The 20,044-nt window shown below is 29.9% G+C and overlaps 6 protein-coding genes across 9 annotated transcripts; 4 read left to right on the top strand and 2 right to left on the bottom strand.

Annotated features, from left to right (window-relative positions):
* The first annotated feature begins 499 nt into the window (after window positions 1-499).
* Window positions 500-4,143, top strand: LOC117213752 (mitochondrial import receptor subunit TOM70). Its single transcript, XM_033459374.1, has 8 exons — window positions 500-949; window positions 1,315-1,488; window positions 1,567-1,774; window positions 1,862-2,003; window positions 2,108-2,459; window positions 2,610-2,834; window positions 2,921-3,141; window positions 3,261-4,143. Exons 1-8 carry the CDS (start codon window positions 707-709, stop codon window positions 3,424-3,426), a joined length of 1,731 nt encoding a protein of 576 aa, XP_033315265.1. The 5' UTR covers window positions 500-706; the 3' UTR covers window positions 3,427-4,143.
* A 129-nt stretch (window positions 4,144-4,272) lies between these two features.
* Window positions 4,273-9,294, bottom strand: LOC117213756 (UDP-N-acetylglucosamine--dolichyl-phosphate N-acetylglucosaminephosphotransferase). 2 transcript variants are annotated; one of them, XM_033459381.1, is made up of 7 exons: window positions 9,030-9,294; window positions 8,810-8,924; window positions 8,263-8,708; window positions 5,138-5,326; window positions 4,995-5,065; window positions 4,754-4,917; window positions 4,273-4,560 (listed from the first exon to the last, which is right to left on the bottom strand). In XM_033459381.1, the coding sequence occupies exons 1-7, from the start codon at window positions 9,206-9,208 to the stop codon at window positions 4,495-4,497; spliced, it is 1,230 nt and encodes a 409-aa protein (XP_033315272.1). In that variant the 5' UTR covers window positions 9,209-9,294; the 3' UTR covers window positions 4,273-4,494. The 2 variants fall into 2 exon arrangements, with proteins under 2 accessions (XP_033315272.1, XP_033315273.1); XM_033459382.1 differs by lacking the exon at window positions 4,273-4,560 and having other exon boundaries at window positions 4,766-4,917; window positions 4,999-5,065.
* Window positions 5,754-8,177, top strand: LOC117213755 (beta-1,4-mannosyl-glycoprotein 4-beta-N-acetylglucosaminyltransferase). 2 transcript variants are annotated; one of them, XM_033459379.1, is made up of 3 exons: window positions 5,754-6,247; window positions 6,529-6,818; window positions 6,889-8,016. In XM_033459379.1, the coding sequence occupies exons 2-3, from the start codon at window positions 6,660-6,662 to the stop codon at window positions 8,014-8,016; spliced, it is 1,287 nt and encodes a 428-aa protein (XP_033315270.1). In that variant the 5' UTR covers window positions 5,754-6,247; window positions 6,529-6,659. The 2 variants fall into 2 exon arrangements, with proteins under 2 accessions (XP_033315270.1, XP_033315271.1); XM_033459380.1 differs by lacking the exon at window positions 5,754-6,247 and having other exon boundaries at window positions 6,660-6,818; window positions 6,889-8,177.
* On the top strand, window positions 9,087-12,094 carry LOC117213753 (E3 ubiquitin-protein ligase RNF14-like). 2 transcript variants are annotated; one of them, XM_033459377.1, is made up of 5 exons: window positions 9,087-9,438; window positions 10,159-11,037; window positions 11,100-11,328; window positions 11,437-11,609; window positions 11,767-12,090. In XM_033459377.1, exons 2-5 carry the CDS (start codon window positions 10,159-10,161, stop codon window positions 12,046-12,048), a joined length of 1,563 nt encoding a protein of 520 aa, XP_033315268.1. In that variant the 5' UTR covers window positions 9,087-9,438; the 3' UTR covers window positions 12,049-12,090. The 2 variants fall into 2 exon arrangements, with proteins under 2 accessions (XP_033315268.1, XP_033315266.1); XM_033459375.1 differs by having other exon boundaries at window positions 9,435-9,761; window positions 11,767-12,094.
* A 377-nt stretch (window positions 12,095-12,471) lies between these two features.
* LOC117213754 (tubulin alpha-1 chain-like) lies at window positions 12,472-14,567 on the bottom strand. The gene is made up of 3 exons (XM_033459378.1): window positions 14,394-14,567; window positions 13,753-13,975; window positions 12,472-13,671 (listed from the first exon to the last, which is right to left on the bottom strand). Exons 1-3 carry the CDS (start codon window positions 14,394-14,396, stop codon window positions 12,545-12,547), a joined length of 1,353 nt encoding a protein of 450 aa, XP_033315269.1. The 5' UTR covers window positions 14,397-14,567; the 3' UTR covers window positions 12,472-12,544.
* Window positions 14,568-16,680: 2,113 nt separating this feature from the next.
* LOC117213750 (coiled-coil and C2 domain-containing protein 2A-like) lies at window positions 16,681-20,018 on the top strand. The gene is made up of 3 exons (XM_033459372.1): window positions 16,681-18,677; window positions 18,761-18,915; window positions 18,998-20,018. The coding sequence occupies exons 1-3, from the start codon at window positions 17,039-17,041 to the stop codon at window positions 19,535-19,537; spliced, it is 2,334 nt and encodes a 777-aa protein (XP_033315263.1). The 5' UTR covers window positions 16,681-17,038; the 3' UTR covers window positions 19,538-20,018.
* Window positions 20,019-20,044: the final 26 nt, after the last annotated feature.

The raw sequence follows: 20,044 nt of genomic DNA, 5'->3' as shown, positions 1-20,044 counted from the left end.
TATATACATTGACTCGGGAAGTATTTAAACATTTACCGTAGAAACCATATATATATATATATAATGGATGCGTTATATAAAACATTTTGAAATTTCATTATCGCTGTAATGAGATCCAACTATCATAATTATACTGTATATTCTATGTATACATTTTAAAATCGGTTTCAAATTTTATTAATATATTCATAATAATAGTCAGGTTTCATTATTACTGTTTATAATGTTAATGAAATTTTTTAATGTTTCGTATAACACATATATATATTATATAATATATAATATATATAATTTATAAAAGGTTTCTACAATTGTTTGAATACCTTCATGAGCCACTGAAAACAGAACAATAATCGTTTTCAACTATAATCCAATGGTAAAATGAGAAATTGTTAAAATTCAACGTTATACGAGTATGTATATCGGCCTTAATACATACAATATTGTCACGGTCGTATACACGGGTACCTTGTGACTGCGACCGTTGATAACATTTAGCGCTAAATTCACACAGCGGCGAAAATGTGTACTAAACGATTCATTTCTTCGAGGATTCGTTTGCAAATGCCTATAGTGATCTTTCCGCATGGTCGCTCGACTTTATATTAGTTCTCACTGTTCGTTTTTATATCGGTGAGATTAGAAGAGCAAGGCGAAGTCGAGAGAAATCCTTGACACTTGAGGACAGCGAGAAATTCGCGACAAAATGACGGGAGCAAGTGGCGCGAGCGTGGCCGGTAGTCCGCTGCCAAAATGGCAACTCGCTTTGGTTGTTGCAGCGCCGGTAGCGTTGGGCCTTGGTTACATATATTTTAAAAACTCTAAACCGTCATCGAAGCCTAGTCGCGGTAAATCGAAAAACAACTTGAAGAAAAATGGCACGACATGCGCCGATAAACAAATATCAATCGATACAGAGAATCCACCAAAAAGCACCGATGATGCAGAGGTTAGGAACATTTTGATTATTACATTTTCATTTTTGTTTTATCAATAAATGGTGAATGTTCATGCGTTTATAGGGAATCTAAATGTGCAGAAATGTACATAATACAATGAATCATAAAATATGTAAAGTGCTTGATATTTAATAGGTAATAGGAAATAAATCTCTTTTAACTTCTATTTCTTTAATTATGAAAATGTTTAGTTTTATAAAAATATGATTTTGCATAAATAGACTATTTACTATAGATTATTCATATTAATTTATGACTTATTAAATCGCCCATAGTGAGTTAAGATGTTGAATGAGTTATAAAGATAAATTCTTATAATAAATCTTGTATATTAAACAAAGATATATCATTGTAGACTCCATTGGAAAAAGCTCAGAAATTAAAAAATCTAGGGAATGAGCAATTCAAAATAGGAAAATACGACGAGGCAATAAGTTACTACAATAGCGCAATTGAAACTTGTCCACAAGAGAATTCAGAAGCTATAGCTACTTTTTATCAGAATAGAGCAGCTGCTTATGAACAACTGGTAATATATTATTCACAGATGTTATAATATTGATATCAATGTTAGTTTAAATTACATATTACTAATGACATGTTACAGAAAAAATATAGTAGCGTGAAAGCAGATTGTACAAAAGCCTTAGAATTAAATCCAAGGTATGCAAAGGCACTACTACGTCGAGCAAGAGCAATGGAATATTCCAATGAATTAGAACCAGCTCTAGAGGATGTCACTGCTGCTTGTATTTTGGAAAACTTTTCAAATCAAACTGCAATGATGATGGCAGATAGAGTTTTAAAACAATTAGGTAAATTGTGCATGTAATATGAGGTTATGGCATTTAACAGACTTAGGTAAAATATAAATAGAGATATAAATCTGAAATTTCTTTTAGGTAGACAACATGCAACAGAATATTTGGCAAAAAAGAAATTAATTATGCCTAGTAAATATTTCATCAAAACATATATTATTACTTTCCACAAGGATCCTGTTTTTTCAATGCTTCAAGATACCGATTATAGTGATATATCACCGTAAATATTCATATTATTTTCAATTTTATCTTGCTAAATTATTACTAATTTATATAATTAAAATTTTATATGTTTGTATTTGGCAATTGTGTGTTGTGCTTTAGGGGTTTTGCTAAAGCTTTACAATATATAAAAGAACAAAAGTATGAAGATATAATACCAATCTGTACTGAAGAAATCAACAGTTCTGATCCAAATACATTGCCACATAAAATGAAAGTATTACTCTTACGAGCTACATTTTACATGTTATTAGGACAACATGATGCTTCAATTGAAGATTTTGGAACAATTATAAACAATGAGAGTGTTTCAAAAGACATAAAAGTGAATGCCTTAATAAAGAGAGCTACCTTATTTATGCAATTAGAAAATCCAGACAAGAGTTTTTGTGATTTTGAAACTGCTGCTGGACTTGATCCTGAGTGTGGCGATGTTTATCATCATAGAGGACATGTATCAATTTTTATAATTTTCTATGAAATATTTAAAAAATCTGTTAAATATACATAATTAAGTGAAACAAATAAACAAAATTGCAAATATGACAGTACTACTGTTGCATCATAATATGATAATTAAAAAAGATGTATTATTCGATTGTAGGTAAATTTAATTATGGAAAAGATAGATGAAGCCAGAGAAGATTTCAGAAAGGCTGTTGAATTCAATCCTGACTTTGGTGTAGGATATGTACAAAAATGTTACGCGGATTATCGTTATGGGATAGTAGAGAGAAGTAAAGAAGTAATAGAAGAAGCCATGAAAAATTTTGAAGCTGCCTTTGAGAAATTCCCAAACTGCTCAGAATGTTACACTCTCTATGCGCAGGTATAAATAAGTATTCTAAATATTCCAAAATCACTACTAAATAATATACAAATTCACTATATTTTGCCGGATGTCTTATGGTGTAGATGTTAACGGAATTACAAGAATATCAGAAAGCAGACACTTACTTTGCTAAAGCAATTGAAAAAGATCCAATTAATGCTACAGTATATGTACATAGAGGTTTATTACAACTACAATGGCATGGTAATGTTGAGAAAGCTATAGAATATATTAATAAAGCATTGGAGATGGATGATAAGTGTGAATATGGATATGAAACTTTGGGAACGATTGAAGTTCAAAGGTAAATTGAGATTTAGAAATATATATCTCTTCTTTTGGTAGATAAGTGTAAATAGATAAGTAGTATGTAATAGCAACTTTTATATATTAATCTGAAACATAATTTCAATTTCTTAATAGAGGAAACGTAGAGGAAGCGATAAAACTATTTGACAAGGCCTTAACATTAGGTCGCACGGCTATGGAACTTACACATATATTCAGTTTGAGAAACGCCGCAAAAACACGGCTCACGATAAAAGAAAGATTAGGTTCCGATGTAATGTTGAATTTCCAGAATATTTAATAAGTTTCTATAAAACTATTCTGATTAAATTCGAAATTTCAAATTAGAAATATATGTGGTTACCAGAATTAAAGAATCAAGTTTCATATACGCAATATGAACATAATTTTGTACAGGGTTTTAATAGAAGTTCTGCAATAATAGAATCATTGATTGATTTTGCAACCATACACATGTGTATTCGTTCATTATTCGATTCATAAACCTACCTATTCTATGAAAATTTCAAGTATATAATAAGAATCGATCATGGTTATTTTGTAATTACTTTATTATAATATTTTTTGTTGATAATTTCTATAAATAAGACTTTTGAAAGTTGCATTTATGAAATATTTAATTTGTTTTCATTATATCTACGATACTACAAAAGATAAGACACCTATCATTACTATAATCGCTGATTTAGAATTTTTGTAACAAAAATTTATATACCATTTACGTTATTCGTCTGTTTCACGAATTTGTCGTAATTAATTATGTTTAGATTACTTAAGTGTCCTAAAAATTCTTTGCTATATTTAGAAAAGTATATTTTATATATGTAAATGCTACTGCAAGCGCGCGCGCGAGAGAGAGAGAAAGATAAAAAGCAATTGAAAACTTGCATAATTTAATAATAATTTATAGTAGTTTAACAAATCTCATAATCATGATAAAAAAAAACTGTATTTTGTATTATTTTGTGTATAAAGCTTATAAAACATTTTTAATCAAGTCATGTATAATTTATATATAAAAATATTAATATGTTATATTATTTTCCAAATGTTATAAAAGTTATTTTATTCTAACCCAATTCCCAGTGCATTGTGATGTTTATAATTAATGATCATTAAATGTTACAAGAAATAAAGAAACATACTTTATTTCCTGATAATAGTGTAACAAAATAATATTCGCATAATCCAAAGCTGTTAATAAATATACATTAAATAATAATAATTACAAAGTATGAAAGTACATTTATATTGGAAAATTCTTCTATAAAAGAAGTTTAATATAACAGATACACTATTTCAATATGAAAAAACAAAATAACTTTGTACTTTCTAAATATGTACTTTTTCAAACCTCATAGAAAATCGAAGCAAGAGGATATCTTATGAGAAATGCTAATGAACTGCTAACAACCTGAAACATTAATAAATTTTTAACATATTAGAACTCACTATGTAAATGGTAAATATACAATGCATTTGCACTTCTGTGCAAATGTATAGATTAAATATGATATTTTCATATTTCCTGTAGAAAACTAAAAATATTTAAGAAACTATCAGAAACTATTTTGTTAAGCTTCAGGCATAAAATATTAATGTCTTACCTGAATTAGCAACAAAATCAATGTAAGTGTAGGTTCATTCATTGGGCCAGTATTAATAAGCACGAAATTAATTAGTGTCAAATTATTACAAGTAACAATACCTTGATCATCTTCTTGCCATTTTATTATATTTAGTTTCCTAAATATCCATGCTATAAATTTACCTATGAAAAAAAATTCGTTTAAATTTGTTAAATTAAACTCCTATTAATATATATGTATATAAAACATATTTTCATACCCACAGAACCAATATCCTTTTTATTGAATACTGTAGTACTAATATCTAACTTATCAGTTTTTTTATTGTATCTGCAAATAAATTGCATATGTAATACTTCATAAAAAATAATACAAAAGAATAGTTGATTTTTTGAGACCTACTTTGGCAATCTATGTCTAGGACATGGTATCAAATGAAATAATTGTGGTACACTATAAAGAAAGTTAATTATTTGTGGAATAAAGAATAATAAAGTTGTTTTACTGAAATGTCCAATTATACCAACAACAGCAAATGTCATTCCAGATAAATAGCAAAAAGTATCGCCCACAAATACCTGTGCTGGGTACCTTGAACAAAAAGATGAAATCTTTAAAAAATTAATTTTATTGTGTATTGTCACACTATGTACTACAATTTATTATTAAACTAAAATAAAAAATAAAAGATGGTAATCTCTTCTAACAGACTAAAAGAAAAGAGTAAGAATAGGATTTTAAATAACATATATCTCTTTAAAGAAAGCAAAAAGATTAAAAAATTAAATAAAAAATAAATTCCATAAATAAATTATAGAAATTCTAAAATTAGATATTTCCAAAGTGCATTGAAATTCCTAAATATAAATTGAATTCAATACAATATATTATTATCATATCAATACAATATTATCATTTATTGTACATAAAATATTTATTTTCAAAAGACACAAAGAAATTAAATAACTAATATTAAGTATCTAAAAATTATACAAAAAATTCTGCTTAAATATATTTGATCCAAAATTAATTTCTATAGCTGATTTTCGTTCGTTATTCGTATTTCCGCGAATAATAAATCTTTCTGATTAATTAATTGATACTTGGAGACGCGTGCGCCTTGAGTGGAGTTACGACCGCGCTTGATACGGAAGTAAGGTAAAAGAGGTTGAGTAGAAGGAAGCATTCGGGCGTGGTTTTCCAACTGGTTACGCTCCTTTCGGCAGGCGGTCCAGGAATACTTCTTGTGGATGCTAATGGAACGGCGGGATATCTTTCAATAACAAATTCGATCAGTCGGGGGAGGTGAAAATATGTGGCATTATGATGCGAACGATTGTACGATCAGTAAAATACAAAAAGTTGGCTAGGAAACGTTGTTCTATTTGTTGAAGAAGTTGTCAATGAATGATTGAGGCCATTTAAAATTAAATGGCACGCCGGAGAGCGGTGACATCTCGATTTAAACGTCACGACGCGAAGGCATTCACATCATTTGCGTCAGACTATATTGTGAGTTTCGTATACGAATTATGTATACCTTGTATCAAAAACCTCATTGAACATTATTTAACGTTTTAATTAATAGCCGAAATTTATTAACATATGACAAAAATTGCGCTTTATATGTAAAAGAAATTTTTAAATAAAATCTGGCATATAAATAAATTTTTTGCTCTTTTTATATTTTAAACATGATTTCTAAGTGCTAGATATCGCTTGTTAAATATAAAAAAGAAAGTGAACTATCATTTGTATACAATGTATCATCAAGCTAAACCTTCATTTCATAGACTTATACATACATTGACTGTATACATGCTTATGGATGGGCCTCTTTAGCAACGAAAATGTTATGATTAATGTAAAATTCCTAGAAGGTGTAAAATGAAAAATTAATAAAATTAAAGCAAAGAATAGTGCCATGCAGCCCCGCCTAGATGGGAAACTGGCCTTACTATATACATTATTAGTTCTCCAAGTACTGATTGTTATGATTTATGTGGCTACAACTCCATCTTCTGAATTAACTATGTCTACAACACATACCTCTGTTACATTTGTAAAATTCGAAGAACAACAGGTAAGATACAAGTTATTTTATATGTTATTTTTAAGTCTAACAAAAATGTTAAGCATATATTACATTTCAGGAACCAAAAATTCAACTAACTATTCATAAAAAGTTTCCCATCTACCAGACAATCAATGAAGAAGTAGTATTAAATGAGATCAAGACTTTCACTCTGTTTGAAGTATACAATCATACAATATGTTGGAAACATGGAGTGGATGATCAAAAAATGAGAAGTAGCGAAGACCTCCAGAAATGTATTTGTATTCATGGGTGGCATGGCTCAGACTGTGGTCAACCAGAAGTTGTCTGGAGAGCAATCATGGCATCAAAGCAAAATGTTAATCTAAAGCATCGTAAAATAGCTAGACGTATTATTCATACATTTTTTCTACATGAACATAACTCAGCAATTGCAGAAGTGATAGTAGAAGAACTATACAATGTAGTGGATCTTTTTGTAATCTGTGATTTCAGTAATGCAGAGGATAATTTTCATCATAAGCTATTTAAAGGTTTATTACAACAGAAACAAAAGAAAATTTTATATATTAATATAGCAACAAAGATGCACAAACCATCGAGAATAGTATCTAAATACATTTGGGACAAGCTGAAGACTGTAGTACGAAATTTAAGGGATGATGATATTTATATAACGACTGAACCAGAACAAATATTAAACTCCAGGGCATTAATGTTCCTCAAAGTATATAATGGATGGCCACAACCTATTGGTTTTAGATTAAGATGGTCTGTTTATGGATTCTTCTGGCAACATCCACTTAAGACAACGATAACAGTTGGTGCGTGTACAATTGGATTAATGCGTGAAGCTTATCAATCAAATTCTATTATGTTAGAACAACTGGAAGGAGATTTGAGTGAAAGAGATAGCCTAGGCCTAGTAATAGGAGATTTAAATCATTATGGAGGATGGTACTGTTACCTATGTCAGGCACCTGCAAATATTATAACTAATTTGCATAATAAAGTTAAATCCAAAGAAATTCAAATAGAAAAAACTATCGACGTACCGTTCATTGAGGACCTAATAGGAAGTGGATTATGGTTAGATGGAAAAACTAATCTCTTAAGAGTCTCTAAATCTCAGGACCTCTATTTTGCGCCTGAAACAATACTTAATAATACATGGAAATACGACTGGCTAGTAGAAAATTTCTATGCTAAATTAGACTATTATTGACATATTGGTCACACCTGACTGTGATATTAACTCATACTCAATACTCAATGTAAACTATATAATATTGTACTGAATTTATATACCAAAATAATATGTTGAATGAATTGTGAATGTTAAATGATTTATATACATATAACTTATAAAGAAAACAGTTGTAATTACTTTTTCTTATTTGAATATCATTTCATATATTACTGAAGAATTTAATTTACACATTATTATTTACCTATTTTATATACAACTTACCAATTAAATTTTAATAACCCCAGTGATGTTGCTATATATGGAAGCATGAAATACAATGAAAATTGATGTGCTTTCCACAGATCTCCTGATAGCTCTATTATATTAAACAAAAGAATGCTTATTGAAATTACTAAGCTCTGTCCAACTTCTAAACCATTTATACCAGCTAATATGTTTATAGCATTTGTGCAAAACACTGCTAGCATCCCCATATATAAATAATAAAATATCCAAAGATCCACTGAAAGACCAAACCATGGTCTTAAGGGTTTTGGCACAATAATTAATGTAGAATTAAAATTAATGTAATACACCATTAAAAGTGGTAAGGAAGCAATAGTAGGTAATAATAATTTGTGCCTCCAACGTAGGTCTAAAACATCATCAGCAAACCCCAAAAGTAACATACAACAAATTGAGAGTAAAGCTGCCAAAAACTCCATAAACTGTAATTGAAATTTGATATATTATCATTTATTTAATTAAAATTAGTACTAAATTTTCCATATAAAACATGGACATCCAATGAAAATTGTTTGTTGCATACCTCATTATGAGGGAAGTTTATGTCATTAAATATATAGTTTGTAAATGGTACAGGAATAAAAAGAAAGAGCGTTATAAGAAAAAGACATCCAGTGACAACACCTAAAGCTTCGGGCCTGTAAAAAAATTGACATGTGCAAATTACCTGTAGCGAAATTAGTGCCCATTAGAAGAAATGAAGAGGCTACTAAAAATTATACGACTAAGAAAAATTCACTCACACTTTTTCACCACTTCTCTTATTCATATCAATACCGTATAGGTTAGCTTTGACAAACATATCTTTTATCTTCGGTATTAAACGTATAGTTAAAAAGTACACAGTGGTCGACATCGCGAAATTTATTAAAATTGGGAAAATAAATTTCCAACTGTTGTCATCGTATATCACATTCAACATTTTGAAGATCGTACGAAAACAACATAAAACGAATCATATGTTTAAGCGAATGATTGACGTGGCCTATTACTGATATTACCAATTATGTATTGCTCTTTTGTGTAGATAGTGTAAATACAGTAATACTTCTTTTAAAATAGTACACTAAAACTCGATGTGTTAATGTATACATTTTTTCTTTTCAAATGTGAACATATCGAACGCTTAATATTCTCAGGAAAATTACATAGGTAGGGGAAAAAATTCGTTACAAAAGTTAACTTCGAATCGGGAAATTTTCAATAACAATATACTGACAAGATATTTTTATTTGTTTTACCTATAATTCTGTTACATAATATTATTATATTTTTTCGATATTTTACAGTAAAAACAGTACTTTCATTTTTGTACGTGACCGAAAATTCTTACGTATTACATCAAATTTTATTAATGGTTAAGATTTAGCTTAAAAATTACACTTTATTCTTATTGTTTGTTTTTGGTGAAAATTTCCTTTGAATAAATATATATTCATCGTTAGTGCATGTATTTTTCGCGTAATACGATTGAGGTAATGTGATGTTGCAATATTGAAGTATTTGTTATACAAATATGACTAATTAATTTACATTTTTCTTTTCTGTTTTTGATTTTGATACAAATTATCAATTTTGATGTTTAATTGTAATTAAAAAGTCAGAAATAACATTTTTTCTTTCTTAAATGACTTTTAATATTACTTAACCTAGAACTGTCAAATATAAAGTATATCTTTCTTTGCAATAAAAAAATAACATGAAAATAGCACGTTACAAATTATATATATAGAAATTTATATTATTAGTTACTTATAAAATTTGTATGTATACTTTACATACACATTTTATACATCTTTTGTTAAGTTTTGTGTTATTTCAGTGCAGATTTAATCTTATATTTTTCTATAATTGATCATCTAATTTATACAGATGGATAGTGAAAAGCAAAAAGATGAGATTGTCGCGTTGGAAAGTATTTACAATTCAGAAGAGTTTTCATATCACAAGGAGAATGATCAGTACCAATGTACTTTTACAATATTCATAAATCTTCCTGTAGATTATCAAGCAACATACAAGGATTGTAGGCAAGTGGATGAACCGGAACAAAAGATTAAAATATCTCATTTACCGCCATTAAAGCTTCATGTACTTCTACCAAAAAATTATCCTTCGGAGTTGCCACCTACATTTACTTTATGCTCATCTTGGTTGTATCTCTCATTGTTAACTAAACTATGTAAAAAATTAGACAAGTTGTGGGAAGAAAGTAAAAAGCAAGAAATATTATTTACGTGGGTAGCCTTTCTGCATGATGAAACTTTAGAATTCTTGAATATACAAGATAATCTTAATATGAGTTATGCTTATACACGTTATAAAGAAAATTTGGAAATAGCACATATCATTCATAAGAATAAAATAGATAATATAGACAAAGAATGTACAATTGAAGGTGCAAAGAATACCATAAAGAAAAAAGTTAATGACAAGCAGTTAAGTAAGTTAGTAAGGAAGTATCATGATAAAAGGGCTGTATTAGATTGTCCTATTGGAAGAAACCCAATACAAACACTGATCGATTACAATGAGAAACGTAACCAAATTGAATTTAAAAAAAACTTCTATACTTGTAAGATTTGTTTTGTGGACAAATTAGGAGAGCATTGTACACAATTTTTCCCTTGTGGTCATGTATTTTGTAAAGATTGCATAGCTGGTTACCTAGAAATAAGAATCAAAGATGGAAATGTGCAAAATATTTATTGTCCAGAAGAAAAATGTTCCTCTGAAGCAACTCCTGCACAGGTGAATTTTTCTGTTCATTTCAAAGTCTGTTTCTATTCCTTTGATTATATTAATGTTTTCAGATAAAAGACTTAGTAAGTTCAGAATTATTTGCAAAGTATGATTCTATATTATTGAATGCCACATTAGATACTATGGGAGACATAGTATATTGTCCAAGACGTAATTGTCAGTATCCAGTTAGTCGTGAACCAAATGAACAAGTGGCAAATTGCCCAATCTGTCAATATGCATTTTGCGTTTATTGCAAAATGGTGTATCACGGCATAGAACCATGCAAAGTTTATTCAGGTATATTTTTGCAAAATGTTACTTAATGTTTAAAATCATTAAATGATTGCTCATGATATGTAATATTAAAAACATTAATATTTCAAATATATTTACTCTATTATATAGCTGAAATACATAAAGTGGTAGCTGAATATCAAGAAGCTCCTGATGATAAGAAACAGCAAATGGAGCAACGTTATGGTAAAAAACAACTCCAAACTTTGGTAGAAAATGCTATGTCTGAGAATTGGATTAAAAGTAATAGCCAAAAATGCCCTAAATGTCAAGCTGCTATTGAGGTATTATCAGATAATAAACAATAATGTTATTTAATATACACATATGTAATACAGAATGATCTGCTTGCTATAAAGATGGTATTGCCTTAGAGTTAACTCAATAGGATCACTCTGTATAAAATAAGTACTTTGTATATATAGTGCAATTATTTCACAGAAATCAGATGGTTGCAACAAAATGGTGTGTTGGCGATGCAATACATATTTTTGTTGGTTATGCAACACTGTTCTCGATCGTAATAAGCCATACGAACATTTTCAAGATATGGATTCTAAGTGCTATAACATGTTATATTATGGAATGCCAGTTGAAGATAACGATGACGAAGGAGATGGTGAAGACGAAATAGGAGATGACGTATATATGTGGCATAATTTCCAACTGTATCCAAATTATGAATCAGAAGATGATGATTTTTATGAGGACATTGTAATATAAAATGAAAATAAAACATGAACATACACGTTCAGACAATTAGTAGCCATTATTGCTTCATAAATTATTAATTCGCGAATGAATGTTTAATTATGAATATTCAAGCTGTAGACAATACATAAAAATTGTAAAATTTTGTTTACATAAATAGCACCTGTTTTCCGCATATTGATTTATAAACGTGTTTGTACGAAAGAACGTAAATTATGTATATTTTTACCGATTTATCATACAAATATCAATTAAACAGGGAATTATTTTTCCAGAATTTTATAAAAATTTTTGTATAAAATATTAATATGTATATCTAAATTACGTGGGAATGAAGTTACACAGATTGTAAACGATATTTACGAATGTATAAATAAAAAAAGACAATTATTCAACATAAAAAGGTCTAGGATTTTTTAATATAAGGACACACCGTTGCTGAAGACAATCTGTCTCTTTATTACCAAAAAAAAAAAGATATCAAAACAGTTGTAAATACTCGAGCTATTTAGTATTCTTCGGCACCTTCTCCTTCACCTTCGGCGGAATCCATGCCGACCTCCTCGTAGTCTTTCTCAAGAGCCGCAAGATCTTCACGAGCTTCGGAAAATTCACCTTCTTCCATACCTTCGCCGACATACCAATGAACGAATGCACGTTTAGCGTACATAAGGTCGAATTTATGGTCCAGACGAGCCCAGGCTTCTGCGATAGCAGTCGTGTTTGACAACATGCAAACGGCACGCTGTACCTTGGCAAGATCACCACCAGGAACCACAGTTGGAGGCTGGTAGTTGATACCAACTTTGAATCCAGTTGGACACCAATCGACAAATTGAATAGTACGTTTTGTTTTAATGGTGGCAATCGCAGCATTTACATCTTTGGGTACGACATCGCCTCTGTATAACATACAGCAGGCCATATATTTTCCGTGGCGAGGATCGCATTTCACCATCTGATTGGCTGGCTCGAAACACGCGTTTGTAATCTCTGATACAGAGAGCTGTTCGTGATATGCCTTCTCTGCGGAGATGACGGGTGCGTACGTTACCAAAGGGAAATGAATCCTGGGATAAGGTACTAAATTTGTTTGGAATTCAGTCAAATCAACGTTCAGTGCACCGTCGAATCGCAGAGAAGCTGTGATGGAGGATACAATTTGGCCGATCAATCGATTTAAATTAGTGTAAGTAGGTCTTTCAATGTCTAAGTTACGGCGACAAATATCGTAGATGGCTTCATTGTCAACCATAAATGCGCAGTCGGAATGTTCAAGAGTGGTATGCGTGGTCAGAATTGAATTGTATGGCTCGACGACTGCAGTGGAGACTTGTGGAGCAGGATAGATTGCGAATTCCAGCTTCGACTTTTTGCCATAGTCTACAGAAAGTCGTTCCATCAAGAGAGAGGTGAATCCAGAACCAGTGCCACCTCCAAAGGAGTGGAAAATAAGAAATCCTTGAAGACCAGTACATTGATCAGCCAATTTACGAATTCTGTCTAAGACAAGGTCTACAATTTCTTTCCCAATAGTATAGTGACCACGAGCGTAGTTATTGGCCGCATCTTCCTTGCCAGTGATCAGTTGTTCTGGATGAAACAGCTGACGGTAGGTACCAGTACGTACTTCATCTGAAATAAGAAAATCAATTTGGTTACAAATTTACATAAACAACTACATCTTATAATGTAACAGAACTAAGGGATATTAACCAACTACTGTGGGTTCCAAGTCAATGAAGACTGCTCTTGGTACATGTTTCCCTGCACCAGTTTCACTGAAGAAGGTGTTAAAACTGTCATCACCCCCACCAATGGTTTTGTCAGATGGCATTTGGCCATCAGGCTGGATGCCATGCTCCAGACAATACAATTCCCAGCAGGCATTACCAATCTGGACACCAGCTTGTCCAACATGAACTGAGATACATTCACGCTAAAATAAAGATACAAAATACATTTATAAATTACAGAAATAACTAAATATTCCATATTTAACAATCCCCATACTTAAATTTTTAATAATAATGAATATCAATTTTCTTCAGGATGATAAATTAACATTTCAATGCTCAAAGTTCAATGAACTTAACTGTTAAAATAAAAAAAGAAGGATCATTTAAATAGACATATAAAACATGAAAAAACTAATATATACAATAAAAAGTTAAGATATTAAATAAAGAATAATCGAAATAAAAAGAGATTCCAAAAATACGTTAACTCAGCATAAAACCGGAAGCCGGCCGGCATTTAACCGTTACAAGATGGCTACTTTCTTTCCAGTAGTGTATCATTATCTTTTCACCTTTCTTTAACATTCTTTAAAATATAAAAAGGAAATTAAAACTTACCATTTTGTAGTGTAAAGTCTTTCAAAATTCTTCAAAGAAAGAAATAGAAATAGACGTAAGACGTCGATAGTTGGCTCAAGCAAGTAATGGAGCTTTCGCTAACAACTACGGCACCTCCGCCCAAAAATCGGAATGCATCACCGGCTCCTAGCACGGGTATTTATACCTTCGGTAGGCAACTTCGTCACTGTACGCTGATTGGTCGTCGGTGGCCTCATTCCCTTTCGTGATTGGTCTTTTTTCGACCGCAGTACCCACGGCAACTGAACACACAGTCCTTATACGGAAAATATAGTCCCTCGTATTAACGATATAATTGCTTGTTTCTCTGATATTAGACAATATGTTTATTTATTACGTTAGATTAAATGAACAATAATAAAAATTAATTTTTAGCCAAAGCATCTGAACAAACTTTAGGAAAATGAGGATAATTTTTATAGAAAAATGTAGTTGCGATGCGCGACAGTTTCTTCCATATTTGGATTTTGCATTTTTATTGGTGACTCATGTAACTCGTGTAACCCTTATAGCAAAATGTAATGCATTTTTATTCCGAAATGTCGCAAATCTAAAAACATTATTTCAGAGATAATAGATTAAAGATTACTAAAAAATTATTGCTTTTCATGATACATAAATAATGTTAAGTAATGTTTCATGTTAAATAATATAACATAAATAAATAAATATATATATATATATACATACGTACGTGTTATAAATAATTTAAACATTTGTTAATTTTTTTATTATTTCCAATTACATTTAGCATCTGCTTGGGACGGTAATTTAATTTGCATATTAATATAAAATATAAGGATTTTAAAGTGTAAATTATAAAATGAATAATAATTTTTATTAAACGGTACATTTGTTTATATTTTCTTAACTTTTTCTGTATGAAGTTTATAATTGTGTATATTATAGTAAATATGCAATATATGTACCTTCAAAAGTACATTTAAATATTTTAATTCACAGAAACAATTGATATTTAATATTTCGATACAATATTATAATACATAATGTCATAAAATATATTGAAATGTAGCATGTGCATTAAAAAGGACATAGAACCTTTCGAGTTGGCGAGGTGTATGGGATCTTATAATATGTATTTGTATTATGTACACCCATATTAGGTATTGATCTTGTCTCCGTATACCGGGTGTTCTACAAATATGAACATAACTGAATTTTCCTAAAAATATATTAAAACTGCTACATTGCACATTCCAGGAAAACAGTTTTAGTTCTTATAATCGGGAAATAAAAAATAGCACCAAAATTAATATACTGAAATATTAATAACAATAAAAAATAATAAAGCTGAGAATAATATAATGTAAAAATATTCAAACATCTGATTTAACGTTATGAGTTTTAAACAAAATTTGCGAATGTATACTGTAGTTTACTAGCAACTATTTAAGTCGTTAAGCAGATACGTTAATTTGTTATAAGAAAGATAACATAAGACTAAAGTAAGGAATGCATCCAAGATCGACATGTAAACTTCGGTAGATTGATTATACGATGAATTGTAGTTGATCTACTTCCTGCCCACAAGCATAGACCGTATCCGCTCTCTATTCTTGATTCTGCGATCTCACCTTACTGTGGTTTCTGACCTCTTTACAGTTTTGTATCTCTTTTGGTCTTGTGAAATCTTTCAATCGTAAAATCATACAAGAAACGCAACTCGAATGATAATAAAACAATTCACTCGAATATATTTTCTTTATTTCATTTGATATAGCGAGGTTATCTCTAAAATGGATAGAATCATGTCTATCACTATAATTTTTTGCATATGTATATTATCAATTCTCAATTGAAACAAATGGAATAAATTACAGATTCCGCCTTTATTAGCCAAACTCTTTATTACTAATTTTCTAATAATACTAATTACTTTAATAATAATAATACTAATAACTTTATTACTAATAATCTACTAATTCTTGGCCATATATATCGATGATTAGATTATTGAGAATGAAATCACGAATTTCCTTTCACAGCCTACACATATTCCAGTATTAAAGAATAAGAAGCAGTACAAGTATTTTCCATCTTATGATTGAATATTATGGTAGACAGCTGCTCCTAGGATGCACATTTTAATATAGTGCTTGTTAATTTTAACTTTGTAAAGCAGTACTTGTATTTATGCCTTTATGTTTCTCTATCATAGTTTTCTTTATGTATTTCATACGTAAAATTTTGCAGAGTTGTTATTCTTAAACTAAATATAAGTACTAAGTTCATCAATTTGTAAAGGGTAGAGTAAATTTATTGATGTTTTTCTTTCTAAGATCAATATCTTAATTTACGTGATACGAAATTCTATTTGTACTATATACTGTCTATGGTGTAATTTAACTTTAAATATAAAGTCATTAAATTGATAAAGGTCGAATCATTTAATAAGAGGATACTGGTAAAGTTTTGAATTTCTAGATGGCGCTTTCATCACTTACACGTTGCTAGGCAATCTTTTTAAAATAAACATTGAATTGTGATGAAAGGAATATAAATGAATGAAATAATAAAAATATATCAATTATATTGATAGTTTTGCAACAAATTTCTATATATATATATTTACAGTAATTGATTAAGACATTATTGTTTTAAATATGTTCAAGAAGGATATCGATTTCATTAAGGAATATGCACAACATACAGAAGATAGAAAAGAACAAGATTTAAGTCTTTGTTATGCATATCCCATTATGAATAAAGTTTCAGAAATCAATGTTCTTACTAATGATACTAAAAATCTGCGAAAATTATGTCAAGAAACTACATTAGTTGAGGATGGATTATATTCTTCTAATCATCCATTCGTTTACAGTGATATTAAACTTTCTGAACTTAGTAACATGAAAATTTTACAATACGAATCAAAACGAAAATTTTCTGGCAAATTGTTAGAAATTGTAATTCGTGAAGTAAACATTAATACCAATCAATCAAATTCTATAGAAATCACATCTGTTTATCTGTTATTCAAAAAGAAAATTATATGTAAGGTAAATAGTCCTTTTAATAGAAAGATGCATAAATTGTTAATAAAGAGTTCAGAATGCAATAATCTTTCTACACAAGTACACACTAAAAGCGGTCAATCTAGCATCTTACCATTGCCATTGCCAAAACGCAACATTGAGAATCATACAGCAGAAATAGATTTTGCAATAAGTGACAATTTTGGTAGAATACACGCTGGAACCGTCACTTGTACAATTACTTTAAGTAGTTATGGTGAAAATGAACAAGAGTCATATGCATCTCATTTTTATAAATTAAGTAATGATCCAAATGATCCACAAAATCATTTGTCTTTACTCAAGTCATCGAAAAGTATTCATAAAAAGCAAGTGAAATACTTTTTACTGGAAGACCCAGCATTAACTTTTGGCAGAAATTCAGAATTTATCACACCTAAGAAAAGTCAAACAGAGGAAACAAAATCTCCAGACATAGTCATAACAGAACAACCTGCATTTTCTTTGCTCAATATATCATTCAGGAACTTATTCCAAGTTAAACACCCACTAGAATCATCATCTGGTACCCGTAGACACCATACAATAGGAAAAACAATTTTGTCTGTAACTATTCTGCGAGGAATAGAAATACCAATTAGAGAAGAGTCTGCATTAGTTCAACCATTTGTAGAAGTTGAATGGGGTAACACAGCACATACAACAGCCATAGCAGAAGGTTCGGCACCTATATGGCACCAAACAATGTACTTTGAGTTACCAAGACAAAATGAAGAGCATTGTATAAAGATTCGCTTGTTTGATCAGCATCCTGTTTGGGGTCAACAGTGGATAGGTGAAGCCAGAATTCCTCTTGAACATCACAGAAATTATCAAGAACTTGAGCGATGGATTACATTATCTCCATTATTTAGCCCAAATTTGTTATTTGGATACATACAAGCTAGTCCTGGTCAATCATGTACTCGTATTTACGTTCTGATGAAAATGGATCATTCAAGTACTCCTAAGTCGGTTGAAAGTACTACTATAAATACATTATTGAAAGGAATTCAACGATGTCTCGTTACATCATATAAAATTGACGGCGTCGAAAATCCGAAAGATGCTGCGAGATTAGTGATGCTTGTACCATCGTTACCTAATCATTATGGGCCAATCACCCCACGTCAAACATTAAACATACGTAAAGTGGATCACTATGGAAGAGCAACTCTACTTGCAGTATTATTACAAGGTTTCAATCTGCAGACATACGTTTTATTAGGTGTGTAGTAATCGTACTTAGTCTACTATGCTTTTAATTGTAAACAAAAAAATGTATTAATGATTTTTATATTTATATAATAGGTTCTTCTCAAATAAGTAAATGGACGTCATTTGTTTTAAGCATCAATGAAAACGGAATATATACGCTATGGGATGCAGAAGTTGGAAAATGCTATAAATTAGATGATACCCATTGTCCTTTAATGAAGGTGTCTCGACTAATTAATCATTCTGGCGTTAGTATCATTGTTGTTACACATCAATTTATTTAAAATAATATTAATTTTTTTTAATTATTACGAATAACATATTTTTTAGATATGGGAAAATTTGCAAAAATCTATTTTGGCCCATAATCTCAAATACGACGTGAAATTAAGCAAAGAATGGCGATTCATTGATATTACGACGTCAACTAAAAATGATCATACTGTGCAAGTATTAGATTTAAGTATTACAGAGGAAGAACTAAGGCAAATTAAGAAGACCGCTATGGATTTAGAGCAGGCCTTAAAAGATAAGTTAGCTCATTGGCGTAGCACAATTGGTTTAACGACGATCTTTAATCGACATGCAATAACTATCTTACGAAATTTTATTTCTAAAATAGAACCTTCTTCAGAAGTACAATTAGATAAAAGGGATTTGAAACAATTATACAGAGCTTACCACGTTCATGGTTTTATTTTAAACAAACGTGAATGCAGCATCGATGATTTGAGCGAGTATTTACATGCGACGAAGATTTATAATATTAATGATCCAGTTGAATTTGCTGTGGTATGTCAGATACAGCCTTACATCGGTAAAATTTCTTCGATTTGGCTGGCTGTTATAATCCTTAAAAGTCGTGATTAGTTGTCTGTACGAATTAATATCAATTTCTATATTAAGTGACATATTAATTAGAATTTAGTATTTAGTATTGATTATATTCGTTTATTGCATATTTTTATATTGCATTAAAATTAATATTACAATGTTCATGAAGTAGGATAGTTATTCTTTTTATCATATTCCGAAATTTTGTATAAGGTTTTGATAAACAAACTAATAGAATATTAAACTTTCGTAAAATAACGTAGCATTTTTTTATTATCGAATTATTTACTTCAATAATATATAATAATTGTATATGAGATTAAAAGTTTATGATACAATAATTTTATAAAAGAATTAAAAATTACAACTATATTGTCTTTTTAATTATGTTACCTTTTTTTGTAAAAACGCAAGCTTTTATAATCCTAATTTTTGTAAATTCAATATACATTTTTATCAAATTTGTGTGTATAATACAGTAGTCCTTGGAAAATTTTTTTAGATTTTGAGAGATTATGAGAGAATCAGTAAATACCCATAATT

This window comes from Bombus bifarius, unplaced genomic scaffold, assembly GCF_011952205.1.
Source record: "Bombus bifarius isolate JDL3187 unplaced genomic scaffold, Bbif_JDL3187 scf7180000009125, whole genome shotgun sequence".
NCBI classification, from domain to species: Eukaryota; Metazoa; Arthropoda; class Insecta; order Hymenoptera; family Apidae; genus Bombus; species Bombus bifarius.
The sequence above is the reverse complement of the archived record's forward strand: the minus strand, read 5'-3'. Positions and strand labels throughout refer to the sequence as shown.

Excerpts from the sequence above, each read along its gene's own strand:
- LOC117213752 (XM_033459374.1), top strand. The coding sequence starts at position 707 with ATGACGGGAGCAAGTGGCGCGAGCGTGGCCGGTAGTCCGCTGCCAAAA. Across the intron at positions 2,835-2,920 it reads GTTACACTCTCTATGCGCAG|ATGTTAACGGAATTACAAGA; the intron begins GTATAAATAAGT and ends CTTATGGTGTAG. Across the intron at positions 3,142-3,260 it reads GGAACGATTGAAGTTCAAAG|AGGAAACGTAGAGGAAGCGA; the intron begins GTAAATTGAGAT and ends ATTTCTTAATAG.
- LOC117213755 (XM_033459380.1), top strand. The coding sequence starts at position 6,660 with ATGCAGCCCCGCCTAGATGGGAAACTGGCCTTACTATATACATTATTA. Across the intron at positions 6,819-6,888 it reads TAAAATTCGAAGAACAACAG|GAACCAAAAATTCAACTAAC; the intron begins GTAAGATACAAG and ends ATTACATTTCAG.
- LOC117213756 (XM_033459381.1), bottom strand. The coding sequence starts at position 9,208 with ATGTTGAATGTGATATACGATGACAACAGTTGGAAATTTATTTTCCCA. Across the intron at positions 8,709-8,809 it reads TAAACTTCCCTCATAATGAG|TTTATGGAGTTTTTGGCAGC; the intron begins GTATGCAACAAA and ends TTTCAATTACAG. Across the intron at positions 5,066-5,137 it reads CCTAGACATAGATTGCCAAA|ATACAATAAAAAAACTGATA; the intron begins GTAGGTCTCAAA and ends ATTTATTTGCAG.
- LOC117213753 (XM_033459375.1), top strand. The coding sequence starts at position 9,735 with ATGTATTTTTCGCGTAATACGATTGAG. Across the intron at positions 11,038-11,099 it reads CTGAAGCAACTCCTGCACAG|ATAAAAGACTTAGTAAGTTC; the intron begins GTGAATTTTTCT and ends TAATGTTTTCAG. Across the intron at positions 11,329-11,436 it reads ACCATGCAAAGTTTATTCAG|CTGAAATACATAAAGTGGTA; the intron begins GTATATTTTTGC and ends TCTATTATATAG.
- LOC117213754 (XM_033459378.1), bottom strand. Across the intron at positions 13,672-13,752 it reads CTTGGAACCCACAGTAGTTG|ATGAAGTACGTACTGGTACC; the intron begins GTTAATATCCCT and ends TTCTTATTTCAG.
- LOC117213750 (XM_033459372.1), top strand. The coding sequence starts at position 17,039 with ATGTTCAAGAAGGATATCGATTTCATTAAGGAATATGCACAACATACA. Across the intron at positions 18,678-18,760 it reads GCAGACATACGTTTTATTAG|GTTCTTCTCAAATAAGTAAA; the intron begins GTGTGTAGTAAT and ends TTTATATAATAG. Across the intron at positions 18,916-18,997 it reads GACTAATTAATCATTCTGGC|ATATGGGAAAATTTGCAAAA; the intron begins GTTAGTATCATT and ends CATATTTTTTAG.